General features: G+C 47.3%; 1 protein-coding gene across 2 annotated transcripts in view; it reads right to left on the bottom strand.

The window, feature by feature from the left end:
- Positions 1 to 6,417: 6,417 nt before the first annotated feature.
- Itga9 (integrin subunit alpha 9) overlaps positions 6,418 to 25,032 on the bottom strand; it is a 301,616-nt gene continuing 283,001 nt past the window's right edge. For both annotated transcript variants that reach the window (XM_076577318.1, XM_042282053.2), the window contains 2 exons: positions 21,295 to 21,414; positions 6,418 to 10,178 (listed from right to left, as the gene is read on the bottom strand). In XM_076577318.1, coding sequence (XP_076433433.1) covers positions 10,080 to 10,178; positions 21,295 to 21,414 — 219 coding nt within the window. In that variant the 3' untranslated portion in view covers positions 6,418 to 10,079. The remainder of the gene's footprint in view (positions 10,179 to 21,294; positions 21,415 to 25,032) is intronic.

The raw sequence follows: 25,032 nt of genomic DNA, 5'->3' as shown, positions 1-25,032 counted from the left end.
TGAGACAGTTTCTAACCATGCCACCCTGGCTAGCCTCATTATTAGCCATCATTATGTAGACCAGGCTGGCCTTGAACTTACAGAGATCTGCCTGCCTGTTTCCCAAGTTGCGCGCCACCATGCCCAGCTGTTCCTTCTTGTTCTGATGATAAATGTCATTTAGTTAGATACTCCGTGTTTATTAGGACTATAGAAAAGTCTTCCTAGCTGAACTGTGCAGCAAGCTACGCCTGTTTTCCCTTTCCTGTTCAACTTTGGTTTTTCTTGAAATCAATAATTGTCTGTGCCATGCTTGGACTGTTCATGATCTATGATTTGTTCTTATTGAATATACTGAAACCCACCTCCAGGGATTTGGAGTGAGCTCTTTGAGAGTTCATTAGCTCATGATAGTCCTCATGAGTGGAGAGGAGTTAGTGTCATTACAGAAGAAACCCCACAGAGACCCCTGTCTCTCTCACCATGTGAACATTCAGCAAGAGGACACCTGTGGTGGCTGGTAGTGACTGTCAACTTGACAGAGCCTACAGTTACCTTGGAGGGGAATCAGGCATGCCTATGAGGGAGTTAATGGTTAACTGAAGACCCACCCTGAATGTGGCAGCAACATCCCACAGGCAGGGCCCCAGATGAAGAAGAAGGAGGCTGTGAACCTAGCAGCGGCCTTCAGCCCTCTGCTTCCTGATTGCAGGTACAATGTGACTGGCTGGCTCAGGCTGCCATGCTCATCCCACCAAGATGGCCATACTCTTAAATAATGAGCCAAAAGAAACCATACCTTAAGTTGCCTTTGTCTGGAATTTTGTTAGAGCATCAGGGAAATGACTAATACAGAATCCATGAAGTATTAGGGGTACTCCAGCAGCCCATGGCAGATTTCAGAACCGGACACACGAGAACAAAGGCACAGTTAGGGAGGGATTGAATGGCTACGGCCCCGACTCCAGGGCCAGTGCCAGGGCCTGAAGGGCTGCAGCACCTGGTCATCTCTAATTGCTGTGGACAACTTAATGAAAAGGAACATGCAGCTGGAAGTCTACATTCTGGGTTCAGGGCAAGTTCAGGAAGTGAGATGCTTGGCATGATGGGTCAAGAGAAGCCGTCTCCTTGCCACAGGGTGGAGACTGCCAAAGGTCAGATTCTGAATCTTGTGTGTTGTCAAATTGTAAAATCTTCAAATCTACAACTTGTCATTGCTCCCCTGTGATGTCATTGGCAAGGAGTGGACTTTCTTAGCCTCACAGGGACAGATCATGTCTGAGTTATGGGTCTTTTTCAGATTCCACCCTCCATTTCCAGGAAGTCAGGGCTTGTAATATTTGCTGTAGCTACATGAGCAGCATCATAACCCACCCAAGTAATAACGCTGCTGACGTTCAACACACCAGTGCAATTCAAGTCGGTCCCCTTCTTTCCATCAGCTCCTTGGCTCACACAAGTTTTAGCACACAGTTAGTCACAAGCTTAACATAAAAGAAGTTTTACTACATAGAGTGATTGCCAACAGATACGTCTGCAGCAGCAGCATTAATAAAACCCTCAACCAAAAGGCATCTTTAGTGAACAGAAAACAGAGGGAGTAGATAGCATTCATAAGTGTTACACTGATGTGCACATGCTAGACATCTTGTTTTCAGGCTCCCCACTCCGTGTGTGTGTGTGTGTGTGTGTGTGTGTGTGTGTGTGTGTTATGTAGCCCAGATTGGTCTCAAACTCACGGCTATCCTCTTGCCTCAGCTTCCTGACTTCTGGGTTACAGGGGTGTGTGTGACTACATCTGCCTCTCAGAATCCCCTATACTCAGTAAACTTCACTCATTTATTTACATGTATGGGTGTTTTGTCTGCACGTATGTCTGTGTACCATGTGAGTGTCTGGTACCTGTGGAGGTCACAAAAGAGTGTCAGGTCCCCTGGTCCTGGAGTTATGGATGATTGAGAGCCACTATGTGGGTTTGGGGAACTGAACCCCAGGTCCTCTGTAGGAGCAGCCAGTGCTTTAACCACTGAGCAATCTCTTCAGCCTCACTGGTACATTCATGATAGAGTAGATGAGAATCACTTGATCTTGATGCTAGAAATGACTATATTTTCCTTCCATTGTTTTTACTATTATTGCATGTGTGGTGTGCATGCATGGTGTGCACTTACATTCTCGTGTGTGTGAGTGCACATATGTGTAGAGGCCCCAGGTTGACATCAAGAGTTTACCCTGCTTGCTCTCCACCTTATTCATCGAGGCAAGGTCTCTCCGTTCGAGCTAGAGTTCATCAGCATAGACTAGTCTCCCTCGTCAGCATGCTCCAGGGCCACGCTGTCACTGCCTTCTGAGTCCTGGAATTTCTGTGGGGTCTGGGGATGCAAACTGCGGTCCTCTCACTTGCATGGTAAGCATTCTAACTTCTCTGCAGTGCAGGCAGGGTCCTTCCTGGTCTTCTTCCCCTCCTCCCTCTGTCCCTCCGTCTGTCCATCCCTCCCTCCCTTCTTTTTCTTTTTTCTTTTCTTTTCTTTTCTTTCTTAAGGATTTAATTTTCTGGATGGGCAAGGTGGCTCACGCTTTTAATCCTAGCAGTTGGGAGGCAGAAGCAGGCAGATTTCTATTAGTTGGAAGTCAACCTGATCTACATTCAGAGTTCAAGGCCAGCCAGGGCTACATAATAAGACCCTGTCTCAAAAACCAAAAACAAATAAACAAACAAACAAAAAAGATTTAAAAAATGTTAGTGTGTGTGTGTGTGTGTGTGTGTGTGTGTGTGTGTGTGTGTATGAGGTCAGAAGAAGGCATGGAGTCCCCCAGGGCTGGAATTACAGGCAGTTGTGAGTCTTCCAATGTGGGTGTTGGGAACCACAGTCAGGTCTTCTGCAAGAGCAGTCCACACTCTTGACCTTCTGAGCAATCTCTGCAGCCCCCAATTAGATTAAACATAACAAATTTCAGATATATAGACAAATATTGGAAAGTGAGAGATGAAACGCTGAGGGCTGGTGAGATGGCTCAGCGGGTAAAGGGGCTTACCACCAAGCCTGGCGACCTGAGTTCAATTCCTGGGACCCACACGGTAGAAGGAGAGAAAATTTTCTATGAATTGACTGATGGCTTCCACATGTATGCTGTGGTATACATGCCTGCTAGTTCACATGTAGAATGTACACACAGACACTAAAGAAATAAGTAAACAAATGCAATTTTTAAAGAGTTGAAACACTGTATTTGTTTGCCATAAATTACTGATGAAGTGGCGAGAATCTGAAGGTCAGTAAGGCAAGCACTGAGCTACAGTGGAGCCCCGGTGAGGGGGCAAGCAGATGGCTGAGGTCCAGTTCCGCTCTGGACACAAACCAGGCAACCTTGGGTGTCAGTGTCTGTGTCACAAGGGAGAGAGGGCACCTGAGACAGTCTGGAGTCTCACCCTGGCAAGGAGAGGAATCTGAATGGACGGTCTCCTTTCTAAAGACAGTCTGAGACAGGAAAGGAGAAGTCAGAGATCACCTCCTGCTACAACGCCTCCCCATTCCCCCCACCCCCCACCCCTGGCTAAGGACACCAAGCACATGCTGAACTAGAACTCTGGCCCTGGGCAGGAGAAGCCCCTCGGAGAGTCTGGCTGCTCACCACCTGAGTGGCCTGAGAGCCTCAAGGATTTCAGTTCAAATGGTAGCAGTTACTGAGTCTCTTGGACACTCTGCAAATCAAATGGAAGCGTTCTATGGGGAAACTATTTCAAATTCCCACGGATCTGTCCTAAGGAAGATGAGCAGCTTATACTTCAAACATATGAAGGGAAATAGAAACAGGCTGAGACACAGCAGAGAGAATGGGAACATCCCCAGAGACCTCAGCTCTTGGAGGTGGCATGTACATCATGAAACAGTTAAGCTTAATATGATTAAAGAAGTGAATGATAAGCAAGTATTTATGGGTAAAAAAAAATTAACATCACCCAAGCAGATTTCAAAAGAATCAAATAGGCATCATAGATGAAAAATATGATTACAGATCAAACAAGCAGAAAAAATCTACTGACATCCAGAAGAAAATGTGTTGCATCTATAACTTACTTTGAATATCATAAAAATAAAACATGAGTTCATGGAAAGATTGGTAGACACATGACAAACCAAATGTAATAAAATGCTGATGTAAATCTAGATGTCAAGTCCTTGAGTGTTTATGATAAATTACTTCAACTTTTCTGCACACTTAAAGTTTTTGTTTCTTTCTTTCTTTTTTTTTTTTTTTAAGATGTATTTATTTATTATGTATACAGCATGTATGACTGCAGGCCAGAAGAGGGCGCCAGATCTCATTACAGGTGGTTGTGAGCCACCATGTGGTTGCTGGGAATTGAACTCAGGACCTCTGGAAGAGCAGCCAGTGCTCTTAACCTCTGAGCCATCTCTCCAGCCCCAAAGTTTTTGTTTCTTATAGTAAAAATGTTACAAATATCTCCATGCAGATGAGGAGGCTGGGTACTTGAGAAGATATTCAGGCTTCTGACCTGGAATACATGTAGACTAGTCCTCTCAACAACATAGAAAAGCATGTTTAGAACAAAGAATAACATTTGAATCATTATTTATATATCCATTTACATGCTAGGGATGTGTACATATCAGGGTGCATGTGTGGGAGTCAGAGGATAACTTTCAAGAGTTAGTTTTCTCCTTCCGCCATGAGGGTCCTGAGGACAGAACTCAGATTGGCAGGCTTAGCAGCAGGTGCCTTTACCTGCTGAGCTGTCTTGTTGTCCTAAGAATAAAATGTTTTAAGAACATATTAAGACCACTGAAGAAGCCTGGAGTGGTGATGCACACCTTTAATCCCAGCACTGGGAGGCAGAGGCAGGCGGATCTCTGTGAGTTCGAGGCCGGCCTGGTCTACAGAGTGAGTTCCAGGACAGCCAGGGCTACACAGTGAAACACTGTCTCAACCAACCACTGAAGAGATAACAGGAGTTGGAAATTCCCAAGCCAAAGCCTGAATGAAGGCGGCAGTGGAGAGAGGCTCATGGGAAGAGATTCTCTCACTTCTGTCCTAAGCCTATGCCAAAGCTAACGAAATGGAAGTTCAGTTTTCAGGGCCCTGTAGGACTCAGTGACCTATAAAGTGGCAGGGTAAGTAAGGCAGGAGGATTCCAGATCCCAGGCCAGTCCGGGATATATGGCCAAATACCTAATCGTGAATGAATGGGCAGATGGAAGAGCCAATCAGGAACAGGAATGCTACCTCGGACCAGTACTCTCGAGGATTGAGACTTTGTGGAAAGCTGCCATGGTGCTGAGCAGAGCACAGGGCAATGCAAGGATGCTGATGGAATCCCACCCTGGAGAGGAAGCCGCAGGCTGGCCTCGGAGTGCATTTGCTGTGCATATTCCATGGGTGGTCCATTAACCCCCAAGGCCCGACCCCAGATGGGAGCTTGGCAGAGGTGAAGGCAAGTGCTCTCTGCAGGAGCACACATCATCCTAGGCTTCAAAGAATGACCACAAAGAACTTTCTAAGGAAAGTCACCAACCACCGGCCAACAGTAAATAAACGACTAATGAAGAACACACGCCCATGAATGGGAATCACGAGAGGAAAACAAGAGCAGCCAGTGAGCTTAACTGCTGAGCCAGCTCTGCAGCCCATGTGTGAATTTAACAATGAAGTCTGTAGAGGACATTTTCATACAAGTGGAAGCTGGAACTGATGAACTAGGAAGCAAAGCCCAGTGGACTCCACAGAGCCAAAGGCTTATTCTTGAAAACGAGCAATATATTAGGTAGATCTTTGTTTGTAATATCTAGGGGGGGGGAATCCACAAATGAACAGTATTTGGGATAAGAATGAGGATGCAACTAGCAAATGGATATTTAGAATCTAAGAAAATGCAGTGTCTGTAGATGTGTGTGAGAACCAGCAGAAAGCTTCCATGGGGCTGGGCATGTTAGTGCTCTTGGTGGAATACTTGCTTGGAATGGGTTTGATTCCTACTCCCAAATAAACCAGATGTGGAGGCACACACCTGTAATCCTAGTACTTCAGAGACAGAGGCAGGAGGATTAGAAGTTTGGCCATCCTCGGCTACACAGCAAGTTTGAGGCTAGCCTGGGCAAATGCTCAATGACTTACAGATACATGTGAAAGAGGTCTTCTTGAGATGAGAAATCCACCCATTTCATTGGGGTGTATTTCTCCCTAAACAGATAGACACCAGGCACATCCCCAGACAGGCAGACAATGCACAGAGAAGGTGGTATCCAAATTATGGGCTCGGGGACAGGTCCAGCCCCATCCTGTGGGGTGCTCCTGTGGGAGTGAGCAGCTCTTGGTGTGTGTGCTCTTCAATGCCTGTATCATATCGTATTGGAATTCCCTCTTCAGAACCTTACAAAGTTCTTAGCAGGAAAGAAACGACAGTCGGAGACACTGGGGTCATTTGAAGCCATTTTTTTTTATTCCAAACATATTTTTGTAAACCTGGCATTTTCCAAACAGTGCAAGTGAATCAGAAGTGACTGCAGACACACGGCACAGCGAGGAGGGACCGCCCTCCCACCCCAAATCCTCTCGGGCAGTGTGCGCCGTGTGGATACCTCAGTAAAGCTGCAGACGTGCAGAGAGCGGGGGAGGGAGGCGCCTGCCATGCAACAAACCACTCAGAAAGCTTAAACTCACACTGCCAGCCACACTGTGCACAACATCAGCACCAAACAAAGCAAACTGAACGGCAGCCAAATCCAGGTCAGTGTGCTGTGGAGAGCATCGCACCACATCGGGAGAGGCACTCAGCGTTCCCTTCGTGTGCTGAAGACTCAGAAGACATTCCAGAAGGCTCACTAGGCCCCAGTCGGCTCTGCAGCCCTCCCTTCAGCCATTATCTTAGAAAATACTCCCTGTCATGCATCTTACTACTCCATGTATTAAAAACCCACATCTATGAAAATTCTGTGTTCCCGAGGAGCTGTGAAATGATACTCAGTTTCTGCCTTTTGTTCACTAGAGGGATGGTTCTCCCAGAGCTTCGTGTGTGTCAGGCAAACATTGTTACTGAGCTGTCCGTCCCTCCAATGACAATGTTTGGTAGCACCTCTAAATCTCAGGGAGTGGAAACTGGGCACTCCTTTCCTAGGTATATCAGGTATAAAGCTATCCTAACCTTAAATAAATGTGAATAACATGTCCACACCTTCCACACTGGGGCTTAACAGACAGCACACCACACAGCACCACTGGTCACTGGGGTGTCCCAGGAGCGTGGCTGCTGTTTGTTGAGAATATCTTGCCTTTAACAAGGTAGGTTACACAGTATTTGGTGTGGGGGACTTCACCCAGCCTGCCAAACCTCTGGGCACTGCCTGAGACCATGGTGATGGGGGGCACAGGGTGTGTTGGTCAGCTGGCACAAAGCCAGCTACTCAGGTCCCCTCACTGGTGTTCTCCTGCTTCTAAATTTTGCAGCCTCTTTGTGGCAGGGACTCACCTCAGGGATGCTCCAGACTTTTCTTGAGTCCTACGTAAACTGAGAAGAATGGGGTCAATTTTTAAGGGGCATTGCATTAGTCAATTTTTTTTTGCAAGAGTCCTTTTTCATATTAAAAACAACAATCAAAACAGAACATTTCAGTCCAGTCCAGAGAGCTGGTTAAAACCATGGAAGACACAGCTAAAAAACGGAAGCAGACAAATGATAGTGCCCATGAGAATGTCTGCCTGGCTTCCACAGAGTTCAGAGGCAAAGGGGTACAATGGGCCACGCACTGGGTTTTTAAAAGACTGTTCTAGAGAGAGAACACAGACATATCTACACGCCTGCCCACTTGCCCTGATCGCCCGAAGAAGGCTGCAGTGAAGACGTTGAACTACTCAGGCGAGAGAATTCCAGACAGTGCTCCACTCCTCTGCCGAGCAGCCACACCCTGCCTCTCATGCACCTGGCACTCAGCATTAGCAGACAGGCAAAGACGCTTCCTACGGTGGCTGTTAGGATTTGCTTCTGGGGCTACCTACCATGCAGTTTTCTTAAAATCTGCTTTATGGAATTGCAGTGCCTTATTAACACGTGACTACTCATGAGGGGGTACCATTCATGGCAGGGCACAAGCGGCCGGACGCCAGCTGAGTCTGCCCTTCCTTCCTGTCCACACTTCCTCAGGTGTGGCTCTGCTGGCTAACTGAACTGTGGATACGAGTCACCATTCTCCACTGACCCCGATGAAGCCACACCCTTTGCAGGAAGCAGGCCATTGGGGACAGATGCATTTGGCTAAAATTGCAGTGGTGCTGTTATGGTCTCACCACCTAAGAATCTCAAATGATTTATTAAAGGAAACCATGATCCGATCCACACGTCATCATCACGGCACAGCTGCACGTGAGGTTCACGGAGAGTCCACACTCCACACCTACTGTGAGGTGGCTTACTACCGAGGCTGTGTTCTCTGGGGATCACCAGCATCCTGCATGGCCCACAGTTCAGGCTGTACAAGGCTGGTAAAGCCAAGACTCCTTTTCTTATTTCTTTTGATAAAACTTATGAACTGGTGTGCACTGGTTTCCTGGGCTGCCCCAGCCTTGCAGTGACCCCTGTTTCCATCCCTTGACTTCTAGGACCAGCTTTGACTTATGGCTTTTTGGGTTTCCCAAAGCTGAAGATAGCATTCACTTGTTTGGGGCAGGGCAACACCAAAGCACTTGGCTCAGAGTTCTTTGCATGATTTCTGGGTCTCCCCAGTTGCCTCTGAAGTTGCCCTCTAGGGGACAGAGTCATCTTGTCTGCAAGAACCAAGGGCAGAAAGTTTACATCCCCTGCAGGTGTGGAACCACAAAAGCCCAGCTTCCTGACATCTGGTCAGGGCACTCTGAGCCCGACTTGGTGACCAGATCCAATTGGGCTGAAGTCACTTTTTGGATTATCCCCTAAAGTGACATTGTTGCTTGGCTTCCCTTACTTTCCTGTATTGTATTCTCCACTTCCTCACTGCTAGCTTCTGAGAAGACTTCCTCAATAACTTACTTGCACCCAAGTCCTTATTCCAGGCTTTGACTCTTAAGAATCCCACCTAAGACCTAAACATAAATCAAGTGGGGCTATCCTCTCTGGGAAGGAACCTGCAACATTACCATTTGGGGACAGCAAGAGTGACAGAGGAAATGGAGACCCTTGAACTGAAGTTACATCACAAGGTAACACCTTATACACACAGACACGTCTTTGCTGAGAGAGCACAGCTTCAGTCCTGGGTTTTGAACCCTGGTGCATGGTGTCTGGGATGAGATGCTATTCTGAGGTTGACCAGTTGTCTATCCAGCGCTTGCTGACTCCAGAGGGAGGAGGGTGAGGTGCTTGCTGAATGCATCAGGGTGGTGCAGAGGATGAGGAAACCAGGCTTTTCATCTCAGCTCCTGCTGGCAATCTCCCAATGAGAGGTCCCTAAGAGAAAGCACTGATACTTCTTCAAGCGCTCTGCCCCGACTCCAGGTGATGACAATGGGAAATGTCTTAGATGGTCTTGCCATATCCACAGTGCTTTTGCAGTACTCCCAGCTTGGCGGATTCATTTCATGAGGTTTCTTTAGTTTATTTTATCTGCATTTTTTTTAAACAGCAAGTTCCAAAGTACAATAAGTTCTTTCTTCTTTAAAATTTGTATGCAGGTACATGTATTTCCAAGATTTCAGTGCTTGAGTGAATTATAGAACTATTTAATAGAAATAATAAAACATTGATACAAATATAAAGACACAATCAATATAAAAGGCTTACATTTATAAAAAATACTTTTAGGTAACAGTTTTCCCCTGAGGGTTGACCACGCATTGTTGTATCCATAAATATTGCTTTGCTCTGTAGCTCATCTTTCCGAAGTTCTGAGTTTGTTTGTAAAGAGGAGTGGTGGTGGCCCCAGTCGTGTGACCTGGCTGGAGGTGGCCATCTCAGGTCGGCGCCGGGCTGGACAGGATGAGAAGAGGGCAGCATCAGTGAGGCCTCCGGAAAATCTGGAGAAGACTTCTTTCTTCCAAATATGGAAGATACAAAGATCAGGGACCACAGGCTGGTGACGGGAACATGAGGGCATCATGACTGGCACGGCGGGTCACTGGTTTTTCTGGACCCAGTCCCAACCATCTTCATTCTCTTTCCGGTTTTTCTCTGCTTCGATGATTTCTTTGTACCGTCTGCGGAAGAAGCCCATCTGAAAGACAGGAGAGGCTCTGGGTTAGGATGGCTTTGCATTCCCAGGCAGCCTGAGCTATGAGGAGGCAGGACCCAGCTCTTCCCAGGCCTGGGGAAGCGAGGAGAAAGAGTTTAGAAAACATACTGGCAAGCAAAGATCCACTTGGATCCACTTTTCAAGCCACACTGACTCCCTGTGGTCTCTCTCCCAGCAAGCTGTTCATTGCACAGGCGTTTGGGAAAGTGTCCCCAAACTGAGTGCTGGGAAGCACCAGTTACTGGGTGTTTTTCAAAGTTTTTTTTTTTTTTTTTTTTTTTTTGAGTGAAGAAAAAGATAAATATGTCATGATCAGTGAAGTTTGGAAAAGCTGCATTCTTCTCGGCATTTGTGACAGACCGTAGTTCAGGAAAGGATTTGACCACTGATGGAATAAGCCACCATCTTGTTTTCCCTCCTGCATGTGTGTTTATGTATATATGTGTTTATATGTTTGTGTGTTTATGTTTTTTGTTGTTGAGATAGGATTTCTCTGTGCAGCCCTGGCTGTCTTGGAACTCACTCTGTAGACCAGGCTGGCCTCGAACTCACAGAAATCAGCCTGCCTCTGCCTCCTGAGTGCTAGGATTAAAGGCATGCACCACTACCACCTGGCATGTGTGTATGTTTGTGTGTTTACGTGTGTATGTGTTTATGTATATATGTGTTTGTTTATGTGTATAGTGCTTATGTGTAAATGTGTTTATGTGCATGTGTATTTATGTGTGTATGCATTTATGTGTTTGTGTGTGTAAGTGTATAATGTATATATGTCTTTGTGTGTGGAAGTCAGAATCAGGCAGGAGCTCTCCACTTTGATTTTTGAAACAAGTCTCTCAGTGGCCTGGACCCTGCTGGGTAGGCCAGCCTGGCCAGTGAGCTCCATGGATCTGCCTGGCTCTACCTCCCCAGCACTGGAATTGCAAGCACAGGCCACCACGCCTGGCTTTATACAGGTGCTGAGGGTGGACACAGGTCCTTGTGCCCATGTGGCAAGCACTTTACCAGCTAAGTTACATCCTCAGTCCTTATACAGACTTATTAACGTCCTGAGAGATATCAGTGACCTGTGGGCCTGTTTGACAAATATTGCTCTCACACGACAAACTTTTTAAAGTATGGGGTGTGTGTCATTTTGCCTTGCTGCCATCTAGAACTTCCTCTCATGTCCGTAGCATTCGTGATACATGGATAAGTGATACACGAATACATGATACATGAACTCCATGCTAGCGTCAACAGCATGGATTCCTCTTGCCTCTGCATCCTGATTCAGGGTGGCAGTCTTTTCAGCCTTTTTCTTCTACCCCTGCCCTGAAGTTGCATTTGGTCTGTGGCTCTTCACACTTGGTAAGATGAGTGTCTGGCGTATCTCACACAGCCATTACAATTGTTGCTGTCCAGTGTTTAAGCAATTTTTTTGTAGCCTGTGATGGTTAAGACCAATTTTCAACCTGACAGAATCTAGAATCATCTCAGAGATGGGCCTCTGAGCATGCCTTATGGGTGGTGATCTTGATTAAACTGATTGGTGTGGAGAGACCCTTCTTTAAAAAAAATTATTTTTATGTGCATGAATGCTTTTTCCATGTGCATGCTTATGTGCCACGTGCATGCAGTGCCTTAATAGGTCAGGCCAGAAGAGAGCATGGGATTTTCTGGAGTGAGAGTTATGGATGGCCATGAGCTCCTGCAAGGCAGAGACGCAGGGGGAGATCAGAGATTTTCTTGTGACACCACACATCTTCTCCATTGAAGGGGGCTCTACCAGCCTAGCACCAGATGAGACTGTCCCCCCACATTGTCAAGGAAACCTGTTACTCAATTCCAGCAGGTACCACAAGGCTGTGCAGTTTAAATGGCAGGGAAGGAACAGAGGTCTTTGAAGGACAGCTTGTAAGAGTCTGAGAAAACCTGTTATGGTTCATTCTGTCAACTTGATTCAACCTAGAATCACCTGAGAAGAGCATCTCAGTGAGAGACTGTCTGGATCAGGTTGGTTTGTGAGGGTTTGTTTTCACTGTTAACTGATAAGAGAAGACCCAGCCCACTGTGGGCAGGACCATTTCCTAGGCATGAGATCCTGGACTGAATAGGTGCAGAGAGTGAGCTGAGCACAAGCAAGTACACATTCATTTCTCTGCTTTTGACTATGGATGCTGTGTGACTGGCTGGTTCAGATTCCTGCGGCCTTCATTTCCCTGCAGTAACGGACTATAACCCAGACTATGAGCTGAAATAAACCCTTTTCCCCTAAGTTGCTTTTTTGGGGTGGGGTGGGGGGATCTTTTATCACAGCAACAGATATGAAATCATGAAACTAAACATGGATATAAGGAGAAAGTGTCTTTAGCCTACACTTCTGGCTGCTGATGGTGTAACGAGTCCATTGGTAACCCCAGGTGACTGTGGCACCAATCAAGGAGACTTGTGACATGCTGCCCCTGGGTCACTGTGTGTGTGTGTGTGTGTGTGTGTGTGTGTGTGTGTGTGTGTGTGTATCTGTGTGGCTATGTGCACATCACCACAGGTGCTTGCAGAGGCCACAAGAGGGTGTCAGATACCTAGAGCTGGAGTTACAGATGGTTGTAAGCCACCTAACATGGGTGCTCAGGACTGAACTTGAATCTTCTGGAAGAACAAGTGCTCTTAACCACCGAGCCATTTCCCCAGCTCCAGAACTAGAGCTCTTAGTCATTCTAAAATGAAAACAAGATGGCTCACTTCTCATGCCCATGCCAGGCTGTAGTCAAAGGGTTTAGAGCAGCCAATTCAATGATGACGCTCACATGCTCATATCATCATGGGTGTCATTCTTCCACCAACAAAGTAAGGGCCCTGTCCTTTCCTGCAGACACCTGGACCAAGCTCTCTTCTTCATGCAGAAACAGTCTTGTAAACTCCACTCTTCCCTCCAGCACCCAGTGGTCTAAGAGTTCTGACCCCAGTCATCATCAACCTTTGATGATTATGTGCCTGGGAGGCTGAGTTGCCACGGATGTGTATGTCTTCTCCAAAAGACCATTTCTTAAAACACAGTGCATTCTTGTGGCTAGGGAAGGCTGACTGTGGCAGTACAGGCTGTGCACTGTGCACAACAGCTCAGGGCTGCCAGATAGCATAGAAAAGTTTGCAAGGACCATTTCCCAACAGATGGCAGTAGAGCGTCTCACTCTAACAAACCCAGAGTTTCAGGCAGATGAAGTGAAAGGGGCCAGAACAAAAGGGAGGACTTGGGAACAACCTAGTGGTGTAGCACCTACCTTGTCTGCACAGGGCCTTGGCTTCTATTCCCAGCAAAACACACACACACACACACACACACACACACACACACACACACACTTTAAGATAGTGCATCACCATGTAGCTCTGGCTGGCCTAGTACTTGCTATGTAGACCAGGCTGGCCTCAAACTCAGGGATCCACCTGCCTCTGCCTACTGAATGCTGGGACTAAAGGTGTGTACTAACAGGCCTGGCTGAGAACCCAAATATTGAAGGGAAATAAACAAATTCAACACAAAGTAAAAACAAAAAATGACCCTATTATTAACAACTGGAGAATCAGTAGCATGATATATTTTACTTTTACAAAGCACACGCTTTAATCCCAACACTCAGGAGGCAGAGGCAGGCAGATCTCTGTGAGTTCGAGGCCAGCCTGGGCTACAGAGTGAGTTGCAGGAAAGGCGCAAAGCTACACAGAGAAACCCTGTCTCAAAAAACCAAAGGGGAAAAAAAGCCTTTCTAGGGCTGGGCTGTTGCTTTTTGGTGTGCATCAGGTCCTAGGTTCAGTCTCCAATACTAAGTACTAAAGAGCTTTCCCCTGGCTTGAGGCACGGTTGACAGATTTAAAAATATGTGTAAGGTACTAAACATGATGTTTTGATACATGTATATGTTGAGAAATGTCTGCTATGAACAGGCTAAAGAACTTGGCCATTGTCTCATATGGTAACATTTGTATGTTAAGAGTGTGTCAGTGTTAATCTTAGCAAACTTCAAGGACCAAATAAAAATTTTAGTCTCATGTTAAAGTATGGATACACTGTAAAGCAGAGAGAATTATCATTATCATCACCATCATCACCGTCATCAACGTCATCATCATCATCATTGTTGTTTTTGAGATAGGGTCTCTGTGTAGTCATGTCCTGGAACTCATTCTGAAGACTAGGCTGGCTTTGAACTCAGATCACCTGCCTCTCTGCCTTCTGAGTGCTGGGATCAAAGGCGTGCGTCAGCACTACCCAGCTAGGGAGAGCAAATTATGAAATGCCCCCAAACTTGTAAGACTTCATGTTCTTTTCTCTCTTACAGGTCTCCCTTGGGCACACATACCTGCTTTTATTAGCACACCTGGGTATTTGGGAGGAATTCTGGGAAGTCTTGGGCTGCCAACTAAGCCCACCCTGAAGACTTCTGGGAAATGGTTAATAACAAACATAGGCTGTACCCATAGCGACCTCACAGTTCCACCCAGTGGAGTCAGTTGTTTCTCCCTAACCCTTTCTGGAATCTTCCAAGGCTTGTGTTCCAGGAGAGGTCAGATGTTTTGTTTATAATTATCCTGTTTGCAGGAGAAACGTCTGTCCTATGAGGAGACTTCATGACTAGCTTCAAGGTTTGTTCAGCTGGAGGCCTGGAGAAGCAGAGTACCTTCTGGTCCCAACAGTAACCCCAGAGAGCAGCTCCCAGATGCCTCCTGTAGACTAACATGATGTGTCTCCAAGCCTGCCAGAAAATCGGCAAAGTGGAAGATTGGTCTCAGTTGTCCTTAGGTGGGTGCTGGGTGAGTCAATAAACCCAGAGGAAGAAATAAGAACTGACCCAGTTCTGAGGTACTCAGTCCAGGTCACTCCTGAGTCCAGCCCACTTCAGGGTAATAAGAACGGCAAGACAACTCCAAGGGCATCTGGTCTCTTGGGGGTGCCTCTCTGTGCACTGGCCTTTGGGGTGTTTCTTGGGCAGCCATTCCAATGACCTGGGGCTCACTGTTCCATTGAACTAGCTCTGGCCTTGTGTTTATGGACCTCTTAGTTAACTTGGCTGTTTACATAGCACGTCTCCATCTCAAGATGTTGAGAACACAGTATCAGACTAATATTTATCTCCAAATATAAACCAATCCTACCACACGTCACTGGCACTTGTTTTTTTGGGGGTGGTGGTGGTGGTGGTGGTTTGGGAGTATGTGTCCATGTGTGCACATGACTATACCCGCTTTTGAAAGGTGGGATGGTTTTCTCAGTCTGTATTGGAGGCAAGGTGGTGAGCCTTCTGGAGTGGCCGCCAAACCTTACACGTTTTCTGTGCCACTCTGCAGATGTACATTTGCTAAGCATTTTGTCGTGAGTCACAAGTGATGCTCTCCAATAAGAACCATGCTCTCTAAGAACGCTCTAGACTACAAGGCTCTTGGAATGGTGTCAGCCGATGGAGGCCTTCAAGTAGCTCTGTCGGGGGGGGGCAGCCAAGCCCTTTCTGCACCCCATCTCTTGGTCACTTGACCAGGCAGGACTGGCTCTTGCTGGCCAAACAATGGCACTGTTTCAAATCATCTTGTTTTGAAAAAGTGTCAATCAGGAAAGAAAAGAGACGGAAGGTCCTTGGTTGAGGGTAGTGGATGAGCTACTCCACCAAAAGGGGGGCCTGTGTGTCTGGCAAACTGCAAACAAGGAGGGACTGGTTTGGGAAAGGGGTAGAGGGATGCAGGGAGGCATTCTCCTTCTAAAGGGCAAATGCCTGAGCATGTTTTCTCTCTCTGCTTAGCTGGCATTAATGAGTTGAAGGTGTTTCTCAGACACGCTGGCCCCATGCTGTTGTACCTCTGAGCAGTTCAAGCTTCCCGTGAACGGGCCTCTAGGAAGAGGCACCAGGCTGGGGTATCTTCCAACCCAGCCAGGGGCTGAAGCAAGGGAGAGGGGATGCTTTTGGATTTTCTCCCTTGAAAGAGTTTCATGTTTCAAAGTCTTCCTCCTGCGCAGTGGTTTGGCAGGCTACTGTAATCCTCGCACATGAAGTTTAAATTACATTTCCCAGTGTCCACGGATGGCTCAGCTCTGAGAAGGTTGATTAGGATCCATTTCAGGGCTTTGCTTAGCTTGGGGCCCTGCTGTGGATTTTGTGTAGGAGCCAGGTCCTTTGGCTGCCAAGCGTGAGAGAGTCTGGGCCATCAGCAGCCCTTTTAGAAGGTCCTGGGGAGCGTAATGGCAGGGTCTAGAGGGGAGGCTGGGTGGGCTGAGCACACTCTGGGGAAGGCATTTGTGGAACCCTGAGGGGTTTCTATTTCAGATAGACAGGAATCTCACAGGACACATGTCACAAGGATCAGGGGCCAGTGAACAAGGCCAAGTATTGTTTGCTCCTCTCTGCCACTCAAGTGCCTTTCTCAGAGGGTTTCAAAACAGTAGGAGGCCTGTTGTTTGCCTCTGTCCAGTTACTTGGGTATGCCACCAGGAAGGAACCCGATGCTACCTGTTGAATAAAGGCATTGGCACCCAGTGGAGCATCACGCATGTAGGTCCACAGGCCTGTGTGGACTGGCAGAGTCTGCTCTCTAATGAGCTTTCAATCTCACACCAACATTTGTGTTTAGAACACACAGCGTTGGGACAGTCATTTTTCGCTCACATGTGTAGGACACAGATGACCAACCACAGGCAACAATGTCAGCTGCACTCTAAAAGGGAACCCAGGCCTCTCATAAGGTGTTTCAGTGGGCAAAGGAGCTTGCTGCTAAGCCTGACGATCTGAGTTCAATCTCCAGGACCCACATGGAGGAAAGAGAGCCTATTCCTGTAAGTTGTCCTCTGACCAACCCGCCCCCCAACTCCCTATAAAATAAATCTTTTACAAAATTAAAAAATAGTAGAAAGGAACAACTCAATAGATGTGTCCACACAGGAAGAGGGCCTGACCTCTGGCCCTCTGTTCCTAATGTGTTCTTAGAGATACGTCTCCTGGTCAGTCGGATGGCAGGTGCCAGCCAGTGGGGTCTGTGGGGGCAGAAGAGGGGATTACACACAGAGGATAGTAATAAGCCCAAACTGGTGAGGTCTAACTAGTCAGATGTCGGGCTGGACATAGGCCAGTTTTCAGCTGGTTTCTCTGCATTGTGCCACTGGTATGATATTGAATTACTACTCAGTACCCAAAATGCATTCTTCTTAGGTAGTGGATGTAGGAATCAGTTTATGAAGTGTCTGCAGTCCAACACTGTAGGGAATGTAGGTCTTTAAAATTATCCTTCATTTCACCTGCTTTTTCCAACCTCTCCTAGACCCACACAGTCAGTCCTCAACAGAGACTTTTTTCCCTAAAGACTCCCCCATCCCACCTGCTGCTTCTGTGTAGGAGCCAGACGGTCTTATAGCCATGCCTGACATGACAACCCTCTGATATGAAGACTACCAAGTTTTTTTTTTTTTTTTTTTTTTTTTTTTTTTTTTTTTTTTCCTGAGACAGAGTTTCTCTGTGTAGCTTTGGTGCCTGTCCTGGATCTCGCTCTGTAGACCAGGCTGGTCTCAAACTCACAGAGATCCGCCTGGCTCTGCCTCCCGAGTGCTGGGACTAAAGGCGTGCACCACCGCCGCCACCACCACCCAGACTAAGATTTTTTAAAATTATAATTAGTTTTTGTGTCATATGTGTGCACGTGTGCATACAGAGATCAGAAGACAACTTGTGGGAGTCTGGTCTCTTCCTCCACCCTATAGGTCCCAGGGATCGAACCTGGGTTGTTAGACTTGGAAACAAGCCTCTTACTGGCTGAGTCATCTCACCAGCCACCTTTTTTATTTTTAAAATTAATTAATGTGTATGTGTGCGTGCCTGTGTGTATACGTGTATGTGTGTGTGTGTGCCTCACTTTCCCAGAACACTCAGATGAAACCCATATTTGTACTGAAATAACAGCATAGTTGAGAAAAGTCCCCTGAGGCAGGGGAGCAGGCTGGAGAGTCGGATCTAGAAGGCTTTACACAAAGGTCACCAAGTTAGCACATAAGAGAAACCAGCTGGCAAAGGTGAATGTGGAAACCCCGGAAGAAGGCCAGCTAGAACCAACTGGGGGCCACTGCAGGAGTGTCTGAGGGTGACCTGTGGCCCATTCTAACACTAAATCACACACTCATGGGTGGCCAGAATCCTGAGTCTCTCAGCTGACAGGATTCAAGAAGGTAGACATCACGTACTGTCATGGACTTAGAGAAAGATGGAGGTCCTTGTAACAAGCCCCCAGTCAACAGTCATCAAGTGTCGACAGTCAACCAACTCCTGTACCTCATCTCAGACAAGAGCTTGCCACATACCTGAGAGGCAGGAAGGGAAGTGTGAAGTGGTTATGGAGATCAACAAGGAGCAGTCAGCTCTGCTGGGCATCAGAGAGAAGCATGTGTTTTTGCCCGCATTTACTCCGATCCAAGTACCAACAAGGCACAGAGATAACAAGGTATAACTCACCACGCCCTAGCTCACCCTAGACCCTCACCACCTGGTATTAGACTCATAACCATGATGGACGATGGCAAGTTATATGCAATAACATGTTTGATGCAGAGGAGAGTATGTGTATCCTCTCTTTTCCCTTCAGAGAAGAGTAAAGGGCCCGTGGTGCAGTGTAAAGAAGGCTGCCCTTCAGTTCCTTCCCATAGAAACGAGGCTGCGGAATGCAGCCTCTGTGCGTGTGGCTCTCACAGGGAACGTGGTCTATCACCACATTCTCTCTTAGCAAACAGGACAAAAGCGAAGCCACACCAGTGGTGGTAGGTGGGACGAGGTGGGGGTGGGGAGGGAACAGGTGATGGTGTCCTGGGTGGCAGTGAGCTCAGTGGGTAGCCACCAGGAGGTCATGCAGACCACGAGGGCAATGGGAGTGGCCATGGCTTTCCCTGCTCTGTGCTTGGGCCCATGTGGCTGGAGCAAGGGAGCTTTCTTCTCATTCCAAAAGCCCTCATGAAGGCTGATGCCTCCCCCTACCCTACCACTGGCCTTTTAAGATTCCAAACACTGAGCCCTGTTTCCCCACCCACATGCCAGAGGCCCTCTCAGCAGGAAGGCACTGGAGCTGCAGACAAGGGGGTGTTAAGAGTCTGTCTGGCTGTGTGGGGTAAACAAAGGACAAACTGGAAGATTAAAAACGAGGAAATATCTGCTGTTGGCAAGTATACAGGAAAATGCACACTTTGCTAAACCTGCCATGGGAGGGTGGATCCAGGGAACAGTTCAGAACAGCAGTTTACAACGTGAACTACATCGGTCCATGACTCCATTCCTAGGGTTTCATTCTGAGGACACAATGAAGGATTTGTGCAACCGTGCGACTCTCGGGTCGTTCACCTCGGCATTGTTACGAGATATGTACAACCAGGGACAGCCTGGATTCTAGGGCAGGGGGCTGTAGGCGACGCAGTAGGCACTGTCATTATGATGTGGCAGGAAATGGGCTCCTAACCACACAGGGAGAGGCTCACAGTGTTGCTGTCAGGGAACAGCAGGCTGCCGCACAGCACAAGACTGTCTGACATGCGCGGACACGTAAGACGAGCATAGTGTGCGCTGTGTTTCCTTCAATCTTCAGACACCCCTCCAAGTAAAGCACCATTAAGTTTAAAGTGACGGCGCTGATCCTTAATCAGAGAAAGGTATACTAAACACACAGTTTCCCTGAGTTTCTAGACTGCTTACACACTCTAAATTGTATTTATTATACATGTATTTTTGGAGATCGAGAGCTGAACCCACAGGGGCACGGGACACGGCTGAGTTGGTAAAGTGCCTCTTGGGCAAGCATGAAGGTCTGAGTTCTGATACTCAGAACCCATGTAAAAAAGCCAGGCATGGTGGCACTGGTTTATAATCCCGGTGCTGGGTAGGAGAGACAGGCAGGCTCCCACTGCTCACTGGCCAGCCATCTTAGCCTAATCTGTGAGCTCCAGGCCAATGAGAAGCTGTGTCTCAAAAACAAGGGTACAACTGGTGAGACGACTCAGGGGTCAAAGGTGCCTGCCGCCAAGCCTGGCAGAGTCCCATCCCTGTAACATACATGGCAGAAGGAGAGAACTGACTCCTGAAAGCCTTCCTTCTAACTCGCACACGTGGGCCATGGCATACATGTACACACTTGCCTGTGAGTGTGTGAGTGTGTACACAGGAACGGAACCCATGGCTTTCAATTGAGAAGTACTTCACCTGAACGTATACTCAGTATTTGTCTGGATAATTTAACTAACAAATTATAATTTGTTATAATTTGAATAAGCTGATTCTGTGAGAAAGCCTTACTTATACCAATGCACGCAGAGAAACAGGTCAAGATGGAGGCAGCGCCATGCTCAGCATACTTAGTTCCAAGATGTAACCTCTGGTTACCATATAACATTTTTTCTTTATTAATGTTATCACGTTTGATTAATGTATATGTACTGTTTTCTAATCCCAAAGAAATCGAGTATTTGGATTTAAAGCATCCACCCATAGTACTCTCAGAGATTGTTCCTGTAATAGGCATTAAAAACTGCTTTGCCAAAGAGCACTGGTTATTCATTTGCGCCCATGAGGTAACTCAAAGCAGGACAAAAGCCTGATGTCTCTGCCTTCGTGGTGTGCTTCCTTACCTCTGGTCAGGCTCTGCTTGCCTCTTAATGAGTGTCCACCTAGAAATCCACAGTACCTAAGCTCTCTCTTCCCCCTTCCAGGCCAAGTCACGGATAACACTGTCTCTAGCCGTAGTGACCTTGGGCTCTAGGAAAAGCACAGCTTACAGACCCTATCACCCATAGTGAGATCACTTCCTGAGCAGGGGCGAACAACCATCGTACGGGGACCAGACTGGTCTCCTGAAGCAATGATATCAGTAACCATTCGGGATGGGTTTGATTTTCGGATAGATAAAATGAGGTGATTGAGGCCCCTTCTCTCTCTCTCTAGTGGTCCAAGAGGAAGCCAGATTCCATCCTCTGCCTGAAGGGGGCGCTGACCCCCTCTGTACCTGCACTTTGAGGGAAAACCTCTTCCTAGGTTCCCCATCCCCGGGGAAGCCTGTGACCTGGTGTCCTGGGTGGAAATCTGGAGGCACCTGTGGTCCCCAGACTCACCTTCCACAGCAGCACAGCCAGCAGCAGGAAGATGAGGATTCCCACCAGCAAACTGATGGCGATGATCCATCCCACAACGTAGCCTCGGGGCTCCAGATTGTGCAAGGCCTCAAAGACCACCTAGAAGGCAACACAAAAGCGAAACCGTAAGACCAAGGTTCAAGTCTTGGAAGGGCTAGAAAGATAGCGACCCTGATTTCAAATATCACAAACTGAACAGAAGCATAGTGGAAAACGTCAGCCCATGTTACGTCCCAAAACTAGATGATGATCTTCTACCTTGCATTCTGGTTCTGAAATAAAGGACACGGGGGTGTTTCTCAAGCAGTGAATACTTCTGAATGTTAATGGGCCACTTAGTATGGGGTCATTTGCTCAAGACTATTTTTCCCAATAGACTGTGGACCACTCAAGGGCTAAGCCACTGTCTTGGGTCTCACAGCTGTGCCTAACCTGTTAAAAGAATTCATTCAAGATGTGCTGTCCTGCCGGGCGGTGGTGGTGCACGCCTTTAATCCCAGCACTCGGGAGGCAGAACCAGGTGGATCCCCGTGAGTTTGAGGCCAGCCTGGACTACACGGAGAGACCCTGTCTTGAAAAAACCAAATGTGCTGTCCTTTCTAATCTGAGCCATATGAGGCTGGAGGCCTATCTCACCGAAGCACACTTGTTTATTTTTATTTATAGGTATGTGTGTATCTGTTCATATACCATATGCATACAGGTGTTCCCAGCTAGAAGATGGGGTCAGATCCCCTGGAGCTGGAGTTGTAAGAGGTTGTGAGCTGCCTCATGTGGGTGCTGGGTATTTAACTTGGGCTCTCTTTAAGAACAGCAAGTGCTCTTAACTGCGGAGCCACCTCTCCAGCCCTGAGGCACACTCCTCAACTTCCAAGGAGACTCATGGGTGTCCTACAGCTGGCCTATGTCAGCTCTCAAGAGCCAAGTCTGCATCTCCTCACAACTCAAGTGACTTTGTGATGTCAGTTGCCACAGACTGCATTGGGAATGTCACACCATAGAAAGGCAAGCCAGACAGGGACCCTCTACGCTCCTGAAGGAGAGTTGAGTGTTTCCCATGCAGTAGCTCATGATGACCACACTCTCTGGCTCACTTCTAGTCACCACGGGTCAGAAGGAGTGTGGTTTTACAGAATTCAGGTGTCACTTGCTCCCTCTTCTTCCAAAGGGAAAGCCAATCTGATCATCTTTAGCTCCTTCTGTAGTGAAGGGTGGCTGAGTGATATGTGCCAGAGTAGGGGTGGGTGTGGACAGTTACCCATGAGACAGTCAGGCTCTTTGGTTTCCCATGTAGAACCAGAATCCAGAACTTGTCTTAAGGGAAACTCAATGGAGCAGAAATGCTCCTTCCGATGTGGGGACAAGCTAGAGAAAACTGCCTAGAAAATCCAGCAGGCATGTTGGGGGATGGGTGGTGTAAGCAGCCAGGAGACCTTAGGCAAAACGCTTGACTTCTCTGAGCTTCGTTTTTTGCACCTGTGAATCAAGAGCACTTCAATCTCTCCCTGGAGGTTCAGGCAGAAGTCAGCCAAACCTCCTGCTCTGCCAGGATCCTGAGCCAGGCTGTGAACTCAGTGGGGGTTAGTTGTAAGGTCCAGGACGCTGAGCTGTGTCCTCTTGGCAAAGCCTCGTTGGAGGTCTGGTTTTGTGGATACAGAGATGTGAGTAGCCACTACAATTTAGTCTGGTGAATTTTGTAAGAACGCCCCGTCACATCCCGGGAATGTGTGCTTTGTGTCTTGTCTTTTTTTCTCAGTGATGTTCTTGGTCCGCTTGGATGTGAGCTCTAGGCCTTGGCAGATCATTTCTTCTATCCTGACTGTAATAAAGTCTGTGAGTGATCTGAGTGCCTTGCAGTGTGCTAAGAAGCCACATCATAGACTAAAAACAAATGAAAGAATGAATGAACAGAAAAGGGAAGGGAAATCACACAGATCTCATAATGTGGAGACTTACTAACCACCAGCCCACAACTCCACCGCTCAGGAGCCAGCAGGCAGCCCAGACCAAGCCTTCACACCTCTCTGAACATCTCTCCTCTCCAGTGCCTATCACTGCCCCAGGTCAGGCCCAGCCTTCACTGACACTGTGTCAGACCCCTCTGGAGCCCCCGGCCACTCAATTTGTCCTCTAAGAAGGTAGGTCCTGACATGTCACCTCAGTCATCTCTATTGATGGCTTCTCTTCACTCTGAGCATCTAATTCAGGACACAGAGTAACAGTCTGGTTTCCTTCCTTCCCAGCCCCTCCCAGGTCACGGATTCACATCCCAGCTAGTTAGCCTCGTCCCCTCTGAGGTCCCTGACCCCTTGTTTTGACTCCCTGGAATGCCCTCCCTTCCTGGTTGTGTGACAGGCTCCATAATTGCTTGTCTTAAATATGCTCACACCATCTGACCTGTCAATTCTGTACTTGAAATCATGATCAAAGGCAGGAAATACAAACTACAGAAAAAATTTTATGCTCAGAGATGCTGGGCTGTGTGGCGGGTAAAGGTATTTGCTGCCAGACATGACAGCCTCAGTCAGTTCCTGGGGTTCACATGGTGGAAGGAGGAAACAGATTCCCAAAAGCTGTCCTCTGACTTCCACACGAGTCATGTGTGTGCCCCACACAGACACACGCACACAAACATACAAGATAAATAAAATGCAATTAAGAAAATTAAGAGATCTGGAAGATGCTCACTGCAGTATTGTTCACACAGATACAGAATCAGAACTATCCTAAGGAGAGGACCACAGGTTATCTAAATAATGTTAACCACAACACAGAGCACAAGCTATTGAAAATGAAAACTGCTCTATAAATTATATCTGTCTCTGTGGATGTGTATCTATGTGTAGTGTGTGCGCATGTGCACAGGCATGTATTTATGTTTTTGAGAGAGGGTCTTACTCCATAGTCCAGGCTGGCCTGAAACTTACCATGCAGCTTAGCCTGGCTTTGAATTCATAGCAATCCACCTGTGTCAGTCTCCTACATGCTGGGATTACAGATGTAAACTACCACAGCTGGGTTGATGCACAACTTAAACATTTTATAAATTTATTTTTTAGCATATGGGTGTCTTGCCTGCATGTATGTGTGGCACCATTTAAATGCTGGATGTCCTTGCAGACCAGAGAGGGCATCAGATTCCCTGGAACTGGAGTTTCAGATGGTTGTGAGCTGCCATGTGGGTGCTGGGAATGAGAAGTCAGTTCCCTTCAAAGAGAAGCCAGTGTTCTTAACCACTGAGCCATCTCTCTGTACTGATGCATACTGTTTTAACAAATTAAAGACATGACTCTTGAACAAATATATAGTGAATATAAGTGAAGAGACCACTACTTAGGGAGTCGGCAGGAGGGTAAAGAGGGATCAACAAAAGATGTCACGGGATGGGAAAGTGTGCTGAAATCAGATGAATAATCAGACTCAAAGCTGGCCAGGACTCCATAGGAAGATGTGCTTTGGGGTTAGATTTTTGGTCAGACAGAAACTGCTTTCTTCCTCACTGACACACCCATAACTCACAGAGCAGCCTCCCAGATTTTATTCCTGAAGGACAAGACTTTTTAAGGGAACGGGTCTGTCACTACACAGAAGCCCTCAGAGGGTTAAGACTGTCCCCATCTCTGGCTGGGGATTGAACAGAGGGTACTGAACATTCTAGGCAAGTGCTCTACCACAGAGTTTTATCCTTCACTCTTAATTATCCTCCTGACAACGTAT

The sequence above is a fragment of the Peromyscus maniculatus genome, chromosome 7 (assembly GCF_049852395.1).
Source record: "Peromyscus maniculatus bairdii isolate BWxNUB_F1_BW_parent chromosome 7, HU_Pman_BW_mat_3.1, whole genome shotgun sequence".
NCBI lineage: Eukaryota > Metazoa > Chordata > Mammalia > Rodentia > Cricetidae > Peromyscus > Peromyscus maniculatus.
This window is presented reverse-complemented; position numbering and strand designations above follow the sequence as displayed.